At 39.8% G+C, this 15661-nt stretch overlaps 1 protein-coding gene across 3 annotated transcripts in view; it reads right to left on the bottom strand.

The window, feature by feature from the left end:
* DISC1 (DISC1 scaffold protein) overlaps positions 1-15661 on the bottom strand; it is a 205600-nt gene that overhangs the window by 48098 nt on the left and 141841 nt on the right. For all 3 annotated transcript variants that reach the window (XR_005104969.1, XM_037392564.1, XM_037392565.1), the window contains exon 10: positions 2062-2122. Coding sequence is in view for 2 of the 3 variants with exons in the window: in XM_037392564.1 (XP_037248461.1) it covers positions 2062-2122 (61 nt within the window). In the remaining variant the exon portion in view is untranslated. The remainder of the gene's footprint in view (positions 1-2061; positions 2123-15661) is intronic.

Below are 15661 nucleotides of genomic sequence, written 5' to 3' on the forward strand. Positions count from 1 at the left end.
GTGAGTTTTAGGGATTGTTGTTGTTGGGGGGTTGGTTTGGGGTTTTTTTATTAATTCTTAAGGGCAGGAAGGAAAATATTGCAAGTTTGGCAACACTGCAATAGTCTGTTAGAGAAGCTGATGGCAAGCTCTGAAGTGCGTGTTAAGTGCACCAGTACGGTTGCAGCAATATACTTGGACTTCATGTATCTGGGTCCTCAACATATGCTGGGAAGAACACTTACCTTAACAGCAAAAGTCTGAAGCCTATAGCCTGGCTGCAGTGGAGAATCTAGACTGAAACAGGCCTATGTGGTACTGAGGAAAACCAACCCTTGCAGACAAAAGCAACAGATTATATTACAATATTCCACAACTCTTACATCTGCTATAGGAAGTTTGAAATGGTCGAAGACTGTTCATAATAAAATGCTTCTAAAATACAAAGCAGTGCCAAAAAGAGGGTTTAACTTGTAATCCTCCCCCTGAAATGATACTCCCCACAGAAGCAGGTTGAATACCAGCAATTCAGCATGGAACTTTCTCCCACAAACAGCAGGAAGAGGGGAAAAAAAAAGCTGCAAGCTCATTAACAACACCTATCAAAACACATAAAAATGTGTTGCAACTTAAGGTACCAATGCAGAAAAGTCCACATAGACAACTCAAAAAGCACTAAAAAAGCATAAATAAAATGAACCAGAGCTGCAAATTCTGTGTGACAAATCCTCAGAAGGAGAAAAAAAACTATATAGATTCTCAAATTATATAATACTTAAAGAGAAATTTACTTCCTTCTGGAAGCCTGGTATGTCAGTTAAATCCATACAGCCTAGAAACATCAATACATCTTGTTATACCTTATATTTTATTTTTTAATAAAAAGCAGAGTTTTCAAAAAGACAACCCACAGAATATTCCTAAGACTTGTCTTACACTTATGGATTGGAGTATGTGGAATATAAATGTTATTAAGAGGAGGTCAGGCAGCACCCAAGACACACAGCTCGATCTTCAAGGTTTGTTTTCCTCATTTTTCAACCAGCTCTGAACTACTTTTAAATTTAAAGAGTTATGCAAAAGAAATACTTCTATATTTAACAGTATGAGTGTGCAAATCTAAAGATCTACAACCCTCTCTTTATCAATACAACAAAACAAGAGTGCAACAAGTTTATTGATTATACTTGATCACTTATAGAAATGGAAGTGGTGCTAATTTGGCAAGCTGTGTTTTATTAAGACACAAACTCCAATTACAGCCTACAAAAGCCTTTTCCAATGCAAATATTCTTGTGCAAGGCAAAGTCCACTAACATAGAAGATTCCATTACAACAGCACTGCAACATTTGCTAACTGTATTTCAAGGAGGAGCCTAAAATTTGAGAGTTGATCTAGAGCCCCCTTCACACAGCAAGAGAAGGAAATATAAATGCTAGCATTTGTTTACCAATTAAAAAAAAAAAAAAAAAAAGCATACAAATAAGTGAATTCTGCATTAGGATTCAGTTCTTAAAATATCTCCATTATTGTCTTGGTTTCTATTTGCTTTCCACAATCCCCCAACATGGCATTCTTTCAAAACTGTTATATAAGAGTCACTGGTTGTCGAAGATGCCCAGAATTTTGGTGAAGGATTCCTTGGCTCAGCTCAAAGCTGGGTTTTGCATAGGAACAGAGGGGTGATTTTTCAGCCAGCTCTCACATCCCCAGGGCTTCTGGGTGTTCAAAGAGCTCACACCGCTGATCACAGCACCCGCAGGCGGAGCTGGAGATATGCACACCAACTGCACCCATGGTCCCTTTTCTCTGGCTGTACCACCACTGCTCCAGAGCAGTCTAGACAGCGCAGCCATTCTTGCTTTTACCTGCATCCATTGGCAGGCTGGTGGCAAAGCTGCTGAACACAGCCACAGACAGAGGTCTTCATAACAACACTTGTGGGCTTTTCCAGCTTTGAATTAGTTTTTGGTATTATTCTAATGCAAGTTCCAAAACATTCCCTGACGCTTTTATGCCTATCAGTGCTGCGTTAAAAAGCATTTTTTAATTTTCAAAGGTTTCCATGTTATCATCCTTACCTATGTAGTTTATCCTCCAGCATCTCCATGTACTTTTCAGCATTTTCTTTTACACTGGTCACTGCAAAATCGAAGTCAAAGTTAGACAATGGTGTAACTGTACAGTTTTGTATTTTCTTTTTAAACCAACTCATCTCTTACCCACAAATTTTACACATATCAATTAGAAATGAGAATTCCATTAATCTTTTCCACATTCAAATTACAGCGTGGGTGTTTTATCCCTTTTTTTCCCTTAAAAGTCTATTGTATCTGTATTGCACTAATATAACCAGTAATTAATGCATTAACCTCTTGGTTGTGCCAGAAAAACTGTGAGACTAACAGAGGCACAGTTTATACCAGTTTCCTCCTGACAAAAAGGAGAAAAAAAAAAAAAAGAAGAAAAAGAAAAAAAGAAAATCCACACAGCTAGGTCCTCACCTTTACCTCAGGAGAAACAAGCAATTTGTCAGTCCATACACAAAAGCCCTTTAAAATGTTATGCATCTTGTATCAAACTTCTGATAGAACCAAAACACTACAGAATGGAAAGAACTACCATTCAAGATTATTATGTGATTTTTTTTTTTTGTGGTTTGGGGGTTTTATTTGTTTGTTTTTAAACTTGGGACCTAGATATTGCCTGCATATGAGTCCCTTCTTCACTTGGAAGAACCCCCCATAAACTACCTACCGTAACATGCAATAATAAAGCCATTCTTTTGGATGACCCTTGGTACTCCATCATGGGTACAAATGGGGGAAAAGGTAAATCCCCTTCCAGGAAAACAGAGACTTCTAAAGGATAACAATTTTCACATTATGATAACATTTTTCCCCCTCCCTAACAGATGCTTGCCAACCCCAAGTCTAGTAGGAGTGTAAATCGGTTGGTTACTTTTAAATTCTTAATTTGTTGTAAAACAATTAAATATATTTTGTATGAACATGCATTCTACATAGCATCACTGTTTTTACAGGCAAAGCTTGCTGCATGGATCAGGTACCCTATTAATTTACTCATCTTTCTCCCCTATCTTCCCTACAATACAATGCCTCTAAGCACAGCTTACACATATCAAGTTCTTTGTGTATTTCTCACTTTCCCCTCTTATTTTTTGTAATTTTTTTCTTAATAAAGTAGAATGTCACACACTAAAGCCTAATCTGAAAACCTGGCATTAACAAAATCAGCTGTAGTAAAGCTGTGTTCATACACACATACACAGGAGTTCACTAACGGCAACCCCTTAGGTAATGCCATTAGCAGCAAACATCAGGGTCAACCTAACATTGACTGTCTGTAGAAGGGGGTGTTCACCTGGTCACACAGCAGTCACACATCACTGAGGCAGTCCGCATCCCAATAGCAAATACAGAACACATTTTGCAAAGCTGGTTTACTTTTGTTTTTTTCTTTATTTTATGAGAGTTTATCGAATTAGGAAAAAAACCAAAACAAAACCAAACCACAACATCCCAAAAAACCTACCAAAAAAACCCCAAACCCAAAACCAAAAAAAACCAAACAAACCAAACACACACCAAAACCCTAGTACTCTGGAAAGCACCACAATTTTGTCCATAACATCTTTAACCCAGGTTCAACATCAGACAGGTTCTGCAATACATCGCCTTGACCTACCAGGATTCTGGAAGATTATAGTGTACATAGAAAACTGCATTCATTTATACATTCACAGACCCATCTCACCATTAGAAGAGTGCTGGTGAATGTCACACAAAAGGTTATATATGGATTTTTGCAATGGTACTGGAGAGTAAATAAGTTTCCTTAGCTTGTAGCAGTTCTATAACAACTGCAGGGCTCAGTCGAAGTTCTGTTTCCTTACCATGCTTTTATTCCTACGCTTCCTGCAGAACTGCAGAGCGCCTGCAAGTCTGCAAGTCCTCCTTTAATGACACACTACAGCTTTATATAAACTACCATCACTCTTTCCAAACTCCCTGTCCGTCAATCCCCAATGAACTGACCTGAGGTCCAGCGCATGCTTTGATAGTAGATAGCTTAAAGGTGTATGGCTGCCGTACTTCCCCTTCTCTTGCCATTGCCATAATATCCTTCAACATGAGCTGTTACAACTCAGGAGCTTATTCTTCCAGATAATAAAGTCAGCAGATATTATTAATTTTTGTAGAGGGATGAGGAAAGGTGGAGAATCTGTTTCACACTCACTTTGTTTCTAACCGATATAGTGACTTCTTATGTTACATGAAAGATAAACCTTGCTTTCAATTTCTCCTGCTGTGCTTGTCACTTTTTAATTGGGTATGATCTGATAGAGTAATTCGCACTTTCACAGTTCAGTCCTGCCCCTACACGCAATTTTGCAATGCCCTTGAAGCACACAGCTTAATACATCAGCATTATTCAATGACAAAAAGTAATGGACAAGAATAAACCACTAGTCAAAAGTAGGTCAGCAAAAAGCTAACACTCATTTGGAAATCACCTCACATCACTAAACCCTACTCTCTCCTGTCAAATGTTTTAACTACATTAAAAGAAATGCAAACTTTGCTGCTGAAAGAGAAAGCTCCCCAGACTAGCTTTGTCTTCTTTTGCATGTAATTGGAAGAGCTGTGACCTGGAGATTTTGCTGGAAGGAAAACACTGCTTTAAAACCTGATGGAGGTTACTTCCCTTGCAACAAACTGCAAGCAGCACTGCAACAACTACAATACTTTCAGCCTTTTAGATCATCCATTTGAAAGAGAAGACAAGCAACAAATTAGCAGATTTTTTTTTTGTTCTAATTTAATGAATCCATTCACCGTCACTTCAAAGCAGAAAGATGCAAACAGGAAGCTCTGTGTGTCTTCAATCAAGCTAAGAAAGTACTAGATGACAGAGGGAGGAAAAAAAAGTAATGATAATTTATGAGATGCTTTTCTGCATAAACATGCCAAATGGTTTATTTTTACATTTAAGTGAATGCGATTGCTTTTTTCTTCAGTTCTCTGGGGATTTACATGCTTAGCTCATATTGGCCTTGAGGGGAGTTATTAAAATAAAGAAGTATAAATACTCACAGAAGATCAGACACCAGGGTATTTGCTAAGATTAAAAATAGACTTTTCTTGTGAAGCCTTAATTGAAGAAAAGTGATTCAGCATTTCTTTCTCTTATTTTATCATATATTTTTCTTCCTCCTTACAGCAGCAAACAAAGTCCAGATTAGAATCAGTCCTGGTCAGGCGGCACTAAAGGGCAGTCGTGAGCTCCTGTGCTGGCCTTTTAGATGTTACAGAGAATAAATCTGCCATTTTAGAAGCTGTATAAATACCTTCCAATAATTAAACGTATATAGCGGTCTTTTAAAATAATATCGTGTGTTCCTCTTCTGAAAGCAGCCCCACTGGTGTAATGCTTTCTATTACTTACAAATACTATGTGAGCCTGTACATGAAGATGTATCATCATTTTTATTCTCCGGTCTTAATCCACACAAACTGAGCTTACAAAGACCTACAGACCACGACACATGCCTTGGATTCTATGATCAATATTTTCAAAAGCTTTCTAAAACTGAGTATCCGACTGGAGACACCTTGAACCCAGTGCCCACATGAAAGCGCCAGATGCGGATGCTTGGCACTTCAGGAGGACAAGTCTTTAAAACTGAAGCAGGTGTCTCAAAAAATTGGTAGCCAATACCACAGTAATTTTTAAGCGCTAGCCCACAGGTTGTAGATCTCTACCAGACAAGTAAGCCACAAAATGAGTTCCAGAAATACAAAGTCAAAAGTTAATTTTTTGCCTTCTGGTCTAAAAAGCAATTTCTTTCTTTATTTATTTGTTTTGGGGTGGGGGTGAATACCGACACATCTTTTCACACAAAATTAAAGGTTGGAACAGCCACAATGACTGCTAGTAGATCTAGACCCAGCATGAAAAGAACTGCCAGACATTACCTGCCTGCACAACCAACCTGAAGCCTGTACAATTAGCCTCTCCGATCCATAAGCATTACACTCCTCCTCAAATACTTTATTAGTCAGACAAAGCAAAACTCCCACTGGTTTCAATGAGATTTTTGCCTGATTTAAGGATCTAGGATGAGGTTTGGCTCTTAAGAAGAATATGAAACCAGAAGTAACTGCACAGACGTGCATTGATCCACCCGGAGTAAACTCTGAGGACAGAATTAGGTGTGAACAAGGTTGACAGGTTGCTTGTCGTGTCACTATTCTATTTTTTAAATATAGAAATTATTATCAAGGCTAAGAGAAAAGTGAAAGCAGAACACGATCAGTTGAAAGTATCTGATCTTTTCTGTCATGTAAGATGTGCTGCATTAATGTGTGAAGTTGGGGTCTGAAAAACTGCAGAATGGCTTCGATATAATTAAAGGTTAACTTGAAAAGCCAGTCAAACTTCAGAGATGACACCTCAGCTGCCCAACTACATGTCAAGATGATTTATCAAGCCCAAGTAACAAGATTTTGGATTACAGAATGGCAAGGAATTCTGCATCTTGCAGACAGGCAGGGGAAAAACCCAAAGAACAAGCTCAGCTTCAAGAACAACAGCCTCTCTCTAGAGCATTATTGCCAGGGAACTCAAGCAGAAAGAAAAGGCCAGGATTAAAGAGAGGAAAACAGGTGCCTTGATAGAGATGTGTGAATACTCAAAAAAAGCTCACACTCTGGGTGAGATCAATCAACCAAATTCTATGCTGGTTCACTGACTGTCTTCTCGTAATGAAGTAAATCCTGACGTACATAGTTACTCCCTATCTCTTCCAGCAGTTGTGGTTTGTCCTAAGGGAACGTGCTAATCCTAAATATCACTGCAGAATAACACAAAATGAGCCTGAGTAAATTACTGCCACCAGAGATGAGGTCACCAAAATTTAGAAGTCTAAATAGATTGGCTATTCCTTGAATAGGAAGTTTACATGAAGGTGAACTGGAAAAAAAAATTGGTACTGAACATCTATGAAATTAAAGCCACACATTTAAAGACATAACCCAATCTTACTTGATGGAGTTGAAGACATTATTTGGCTAAGTGGGGATGATTCCATAACTCAACCACAAGATATTTTTTTTTTTCTTCCTTCTGAAAACAGCTGGCCTGGCAACCAGGGTAGTGTCCTGTCACACAAATGCAAAGCTGTGCTTTACAGTGACATGCCACCAGCACATTCAAACACAGCAGTTCTGCTGGCACTGAGCTGTGTGAATGAAGCGGGGCTGCTAGACAGCCTTAATCCCTCTGGATAGAAGAGAGTCTGCAGCAACTGTTGGGTGATTTGGGAATGTTGAGCTTATCATAATTCCATCCCACAAGAGGACAGGGGGCTTTCAGGGACCTATTGCCAAATGCCACTCCACTGCTTTCACAGCTCTCAGAGGGATGCAGTACGTTGCATCTTGTCCATACGAAGATTTCCGCCATCAGCTTCAGTTGCCTCTCCAGTGCTAGATGGTCAACTCCTCTGATATATATGAACAACCAATTAAAGGTTCTAGCTTGAGCATCACTGTCTCAAAATACTTTGCCCACTTGTACACTTAAAATATTATATTATACTGCTACTTCATACTCTCAGTCTCTGTAAAAATATATGAAGAGTAATGAAGAAATACAAAACTGGCAGAACACAGGACAGAAGAGCATTTTCCCACTCATGCTGCACTGAAACAGGAAAAGAGGAAAAGTACAGAGTGAACAATTCAGCTTCCTCAGGAAGTTCCCTTTGGGGTTGCTGATACAGAAGGACTACTGTTAACGTTCTTTCCAACACGCGGGTACACCCTGAACAGGAGGAAGGGTTTAGTCTAACCTCTAGACATGCTGGGAGTGGGTGGGCACTGCAATACCCAAGACAATCAGCTTCCTCTCTTTAGGAGACCCCAGAAAGGCCAAGTACCAGTTCATTTGGAGAGACAGCAGCGTTTTGCACATAGCAAAGCAGACAAAGAACATGCTCCATCTGCTTGTTTCTCTGCCTACAAGGTCTCAACATATTTACAGCTGGCTTAATTTGTAGGCCTTGGTACAACAATGAATTTGAGCCTGCAATGAGTCAAGTGATATCTTGCCTTTGACATAAAAAAATACAGCTAAAAATACATACTGTATAGAAATTACTGATTTTAACAGAAAAGCCACTTGCTGCCCTCAAGTTAGATGTCGGGGCAGATATAAGGTATAGAAAGTCTCAGCATGAACAGTTTGGCAAAGAAATAAAAACCAGAAAACTAGACTTATAAAGGGAAATGACAGGAGGTGCCAGCAGCTCTGCCTGTAACAACTTACAATTCTGCCTCTCTGGGCATGGCATAAAAGGTTTGCAGAGCATAAGGGGGAGGGATGGGGAGAAACGGCCCCACATAAAAAGGCCCATTTGAGAAACAGACATTCCCAGAATCTACCTCCTGAACCTTCTTCATTGTATGTGGTATATTTCATCCAAAGAGACAGGTGACCCTTCAAGCTCTGTGATGATTAAATTGCCAAAATTGAAGAGAATTACCGTACTTTCACAGGGTTGCTACGCTTCTTTCAGATTTCTGTAAAATCTGGCGAGCCTGACACATGGTAGTTCCTCCTGTGCTATATGTGGGACACAGCAGGGGGAAGGAGGCAAATTACTTGCTAAATACTTTCAGCAAATAATCTACCTTTAAAAAACAAACAAAACCCCCCCTCAGCTGAAACTATACACATTTTTTTATTATGCAGTATCAAAACAAGCAGGCTGTTTCTAAATTAAAGGGGCAGTAGGCAAAGTGTCGGCCCAGCAGTGACCAGGGCACTGAAGTTACATGGCAACAGATCTGCCCCGAACCTTTAAGAGGTTCTATAAAGTGTAGGGAGGAATATAAAGGGAGTAGTGCAAGACCACACATCTATCCAGCCCCAGGTCTGGGAGCAGCCTCCAAGCCTTCCAACTTAAACTTCTCTCCTGCACATGCCACCTCCACAGTAACCACAGGCCAGGTGCAGAACCCCCATCACAGGTTTGGTTACTTTTCCACAGATGATTCAAAAGCTACATATGTTTGGGGTGCACCAAACAGAGCTTTAAATTGGCTGCAGACCTGGAGAAAAACATTCCTGCTTCTTCAGACGCTTGGTACCTACCGGATGGCAATATTCTCACTGCAGGGAACTCTTAACTCCAACCCAAAGCATCTCTCTGCTTTACACTGCTGACACCAATAAGCCAGCTTCCCCCAGAAAGGTTTTCTTCATTACAGACAGGTTTTACTTTATTTAGAATGAGTTAAGATGTGGAACCATGCACAGCTGTTAGCTCCAGAGTGACTGTATAGCGTCACTTCTGGAAGGATGCTGGAGATACACACTGAGAACATCCTCGGGGGAGAGGCCCCTGAACTCTCCTACAGGCAAGGCGAGGCTTGTTTTACCCTCCCATCCCATCCCATGGACAGGACCCTCCTGTTTTGCAAGCTCCCCTGCAGCCACCCAAGTCACTGTTTACACAGAACAATACACAGTAATTTATAATTTATCAATGCACCTTAGCGTTGAAAACATCAGACCCATTCCAAAAACCACGTGGAAAGTTTCCTTCACTTTCATTCCCATTTCTCTTCCATTCTTCCTTGAGCAACTAGGGATAAATGAAGGGGAAGGCTTACATTTTTCTTTGTGTGTTCTCTTGCCTGGTTTTCCTCTCTGCCTGTTTGCAACCTATTACTTCAATCCTCTGCTAACCATCTGTTCAGATCCCGCTCCCCCCCCCAAAAAAAAAAAAAAAACCAAAACCAACCAACTTTTCTTTTTTCTCATTTCTTCTCTCAAAGCAACGCCTGAACATCAAGGAGAGCCATGCATCCAGCTTGCCCTCTGTGGATTGTCAGCAGTCACAAGAGATCATCTGGAAACCATTACACAAGCTAACAAGGCAACCAGACTCAACATATGCATGGGCACCAAAGAGTTCAAACTGGTTACTGAACTTGCCACAAGTTTTTCCTGAAAGTAAGATTTATTTTAACACTGTTAGATTAAACAAAAAGACCAGAACGAGCCATTTATATAGCTATCCAAGGCAAACAACAGAGAACAATCAGGCTTTATAGAGCGGGTAAGCTCCATGACAATCACTGACAACACCTAATACCTGTGTTATGAAAAGGAGGAACAGTTCAAACTTTTTTTTGTCTGAGGAGACAAACAGTAAGACAAGTAAAATTGCAATTCAATTTCTGGCTTAACAGGATACCTTGTGGCTAGCTAGTAGGGATGATGCATAGACCATCGGACATATGTCACAGCCATTCAGCAACATCAAGGCTCCTAAAACATCCAGTAGATGGTTCAAGTTCCCCAACTTAATTGTTCTGCTGAACTTTCAGGTATTAACTATTACTCCTAATGTTTTAGTCCCTGAATTGCAACCAAAAATTTATATTAAATTAGTAACCCACTATATTAAATTAGTAACCTACTTCGGCTTTTTAATTTAAGTTCACAAAACAAAGATGGTCAAAGATTTCTTTGAACCTCTCCAACCCCTCCAGAACTTTTCTTTCAAAAGAGCTCTGCAAAATTTCATGCTAGTCTTAATACTACTAGTTATCTTTTCTCCAGCTCAACATGTTGCTAGTCAGGTTATACAAATTAGGCAGAACCTAGGCACGTACAGAAAGATAGCCCTCAGCCAGAGGATATTTTGTACTTCAACTAATACAATTATCTAATGCAGAAGATGCTTGTGCTCAAAATTCCTTTATGGAACAAAAATACAGCACTGCAACACAGCTCCCCCCCCCCCCAAAAAAAAAAAAAAATATTGGAATTTGCTGCCATATGCTGCCATAGAATCTGGCTACTAAAAGAGATGAAAAGGAGAGCTAAGGGCAAGCATAAGAGCTTTGAAAATCAACAAAAAAGGAAAAAAAGTGTTAAAAAAAGGCCAATGTTACCACTGACAAAGGAAAATGACACACGCTTATCTTCACGCCAGTAGAACAAGTGGCTGCTAAGACATCAGTCCTTCAGATTATTTTAAAGAAAGCAAAGAAGAGCTCAAAGGTATATGCCGAAGGTTAGAAGTAACACAAATTGCAATAGAGATGAGAAAGGAGAATATTCAGCATTGCAAGCTATTTTTTAACAACCTTGAAATGACATCAAATAAAGCAGTGACTTCCTGTACCAAGGCTTACAAACGGTAACTGCAAATAGCACTAACCTGCGTTTTTGCACTGCTGTTCTCTCCAAGGATCTAGAACAAGTCTTCAAACTACAGAGAAGCAGCAATTTCTTTTTTGAAAAATAGCTGACAATGAGCAGCAGTACAGATAAGCAAAGTGTCCCACATAGTCCCACACACTGCAGTTTTCAGAAACCCTTTGTAAACCACTTGGCCACTGTTAGCTATACCAGGCACCTTTTCTGTATATGCAATTACAGGGCTTCTAAACGAGTAAAAAATGTGAAGCTCCCCTGCAGAGAGGCCGAGCAGAGCCTGTTCTGTAGCCATTCCAGTCACATGGAGTAAAGCAGACAACCTTAATACACCGTTTTCCTTAATCCCTAATAATCTTCGCCCTAGCCATTTCCTCCTCCTCCTCCTGGCATTATGCCACCTGCGCACCACTGCTCATGAGTTTCATTAAACCCATCGGTAATATTTAGCTATACTTGATATATCAATGTAAACATGATGCTTTTGACCATGAACATGCAGTGATGCCTTAAAAGCCTCTCTGCTACTAACATACAAAGCTAGAGCAGAGATTTACAAAATGTAATTGGGAAAATTACAGCAGCTGAGCAAAACAGATGTAGCTACAAGACTGTGTGTGCACTAAGTGCTCATACAAATCCTGAGCACCCTAAAGGGCAGAGTCACAGACAAGTGCACACTGTTGAGTGGGCATACATTTTTTGAACTGCTTTCAAGATAGGATCATTAATTTAATTGGCTGACTTAAAAATATTGCTAACACTATAAAGTCTTTGTTAGCTTTCTTATTAACTTTCTAGTGCAAAACTCTACTACAATAGAGCTCTTGAAAGCAACAGCTTTAATATCTCCAAGTTAAGGTGGTCTCAACAAAGGCATAAGATTTCCCATAAGATGATAAAGTACATTTTATAAATGAGTTGCACACAGCACTTTCAACTGCACAATAAACAAGGGATGCCAATGGCATTCCAATGGAAGACAAAACCTGCTACACTGCAGATTACCATGTAATTTCCACCTATGTTACTCAATATTTCAAGTCTTTTTTCCCTTGATACCCTCTTCTGTCACCAGAGCCAAACATAAATCTGCATTTTTCGCTTATCAGGATAAACTATAAAATATTTCAGCACCCTGTATCCTTTTTTTTGGCAAAAAAGAGACTCAATTCGTACTTTGCTTAGAGAGATGATGATAAAAGCAGCCTTATTACTAGTCCAAAATCTCTTTCTAAATTGAAGCAGACAGTTTCAGTATCAATGGAAAAATCTTTTATTTGAATTAAGCCCCTAGACCTCTTTTTGAGTAATGTCCATAAAAGAAGAGAATTAAAGACCTTGCCCTTCGCATGGAGTCCCAGCATTGCTATACTGTAAGCAAGATGAGTGGATTCATTCTTCAAAGCAGCACATGCTTCAGTGCATTGTCTGGGGTTTTTCCCTCTGCTGAAAATAACCATATCTGGTGGAGCTGACACTTTTTCTTTACTTTTGATTATGATTTTAATTTTTTACATTTTGACTGCCATATTACCCTAGCTGCCTCCCTCCCCAACTCCTAAGTCTACATTGTTTGTGTCTTTTCTCCTCCATTCTTTTTCTTTTCACTCCTCTGCCTTTCAGATTCCTCTTTTTCAGTTCTTGTCACCTTTGCTCTTCCACTTAAGCTGTAAATCATTCACTACTACAGGGAATTTCAATTCTGGGTTTGCTCTCCATACCAAACTTGCAGTGCTTCAGTTACTGCCAGAAAAGAAAACGTTTAGCACAATTTAGTAAGGACTCCCAAGTCAGTAGTTTGTGGACAATTTACTGGTCATTCTGGTGATGTGGAAGAACTTCCCAATGGCTCATGCAGACTCTTTCTACAGTAGCTTAATTTAACATTTTCTAATACAAATGTTCTTTAGCTATGAATTCACATGCTTAGTTGATCTAATCTTCATGACCCAAATGATTTTTCAAGTGGCCCCTGGAAAGTTTCAATTTCTTAAGTTTTGAAGACATGAGCTAGAAGTCCAAGTCCAGTAAAAGTCAAAGTCCAAACCTTCAGGACATCTCAAAATCCATAGCAACAGCACTAGCAGTATTACAAGGCTGCTCCAAAACACACAAAATTAGGATTTTATGCCTCCTCTTTCAATCTTCTCTTCTCACTAAGGTGCAAGAGCAGCAATAACTCTTCTGGCCACTCTCAGGAGAAACTAATCAGCTCTTCAGACAACATCCACCCATTTCTCATCAATCGGTGGCCAGATAGAGGGAACTGTCTGCAAGCCACCAGTTGGACCACATAAAATTTGAGCTGTGATGCCTAGGGAGTAAAATTTTCCACCACTCCCACAGCCTGAACATAGAGAGTCTTGGGTCTCCTGCTCAGGTATCCAGTTTGATTACTGGGCAATTAGCAGTATGAGACACAGTCTGCCCTGGAACAGACTGGAGTAGCGCCAGAAAGAGAAGCGGATGGAGTCAAATAGGGAAGAAAAAAAAAAAAAAGTAGTCATAATGAAGAGCAGGTCGGAAAGTGCTGCTGGAAGAACTGAGCCCAAGGGAAACTCCATTGGCCTGAGCTGGTTTGCAGCTATCGAGCACATTACAGCCCACTTTCTAGGGCACTTTGTTCAAGTCTGAGTAGAGCCAAGTGCTGTAGAGCATCACATTGGACAATATTTTTTCAATTAAGCTGCTGCCTCTTTGCTTGGCTGACTGACTGATATGTCAGTTGAACAGAGTGGTTTGCCTGTCCTTTTTTGTTTGTTTGCTTTGTTTTCCCAATTGCATTTTAAAAATTAGGCCAAAATGCCCACAGTCTAACAGAAGTGGCCTTGCTTGCAACAAGCTTGCGTGTTTTTACAAACTTGAGGAACATTCAACAGTTTTCTGAACTTTAAGGTCTCCCATAGATTTTGTTGCTCACACCAGGCGAAGCTGTAGAAATGAGAAATGCTCACACAGCAATGCTTCCACACTGTTGGCAAGAAGCTTTTTCAAAGCGCTGTTTGTGCATTTCAGCCGTGAAACTTCCAGTGATATCAGTAGGAGTCACACAGCTAAATCCCCAGGCAACACTTTTGGAAGATGACTTATATTTAAAGGAGGATTAGAAGAAAATACTTCTTATACCATTTTCCATGTAACATTATCAGTCTTAAACTCAGAGAAATGTGGAATCATTTGGGCGAAATACATGATTCACTGGGTATCAATTTTTCCATCCAATTAGGTTGGGCAGCTATGCTAAGTGTTTAACACGTACCCGTGCTTCCCCCTCCCTTTCCACAGAGTGTATATATTAAACACAAGTTAAGACTTCTGGGTTTTCAACTTTGTTGATTTTACATTCCTTTTGGGATTTAAAGTACTATTTTGTTTAATTATTTTTCCTCTACTCATCCACAGTATTGAATGACAGTAATAATGAGCTCAGAATCATTGTACAAATCCCAGTAGGAACCATTCATAGTTTGCTAATAGGACATTATATTTGCATTACCAAGTTCAGTTCAAAGCACGTTGTGTAAATTAGCTCTGAGGGTTACTACCACAAATCTAAAACCAGAACATCAGGTCAATTAGCACAGCTCTAAAGCACATTAGTTTGGGTGAAAACATAAGGGGTATGATTAAAATTCTAGGAAATCCTCTGCCTTCTTGGGCTAAGTGCCTCTCAAAAGAAGTCTGGTTTCACTTCTGGGAGAAACCAGAATGCCTCAGCTCACAGCAGAGTGGTGTGATGACTTTGACCCTGATGCCTAATAAGCAATACTGGCTTGTTATAAAGAGGGGGAGAAATTAACTTGCAGGATGTGTGGAAATCCTCAGAATCCCATAGAGACACTTTCTTCACCATCCAAATTAAAAGAACAGGTGAGGATGAGGAAGACACGGAGGATCTGGGAATTTAACAGAATATATTCCTCACATGAAATGTAGCTCACACAGAAAAGCTATTTAGTTTCTACCAGAGATAAATCTAGCACCATCAAGCCTGCAGCCACAGACCAGAAAGTCACACTTTAACAATGACAGAAGGAGGCACACAACAAATTAAGTAACAAGTACTGTTGGACTACATACCTCTTGGACAAACAGCATACACATATATATACATATACACACACACACCCTGTGGAAGTAGTTAGTGAACTTAATGAAATTCAGAGACCACATACAGCATCTTTGGATCAAACTGCTGGAACTGAAGCATACAGACACAACAGGAGAAGGGGTACCCTAATGAAGTTCTACCTCGGGATTACAACTCTGATGAAGCCAAAGGATGTCACATAAAAATAAAGGGCCAAAGGATATTATTTTGGTCGAGTCAGTTGCTGGTCTAAACCCGCTGGTCAATTGTCAATTCAAGTCGGTCTTATCAAGCTACCAAGTCAGCACAGCACATGGGCTGTACCTCTGCCC

The sequence above is a fragment of the Falco rusticolus genome, chromosome 6, assembly GCF_015220075.1.
Source record: "Falco rusticolus isolate bFalRus1 chromosome 6, bFalRus1.pri, whole genome shotgun sequence".
In the NCBI taxonomy this organism is placed as follows: domain Eukaryota; kingdom Metazoa; phylum Chordata; class Aves; order Falconiformes; family Falconidae; genus Falco; species Falco rusticolus.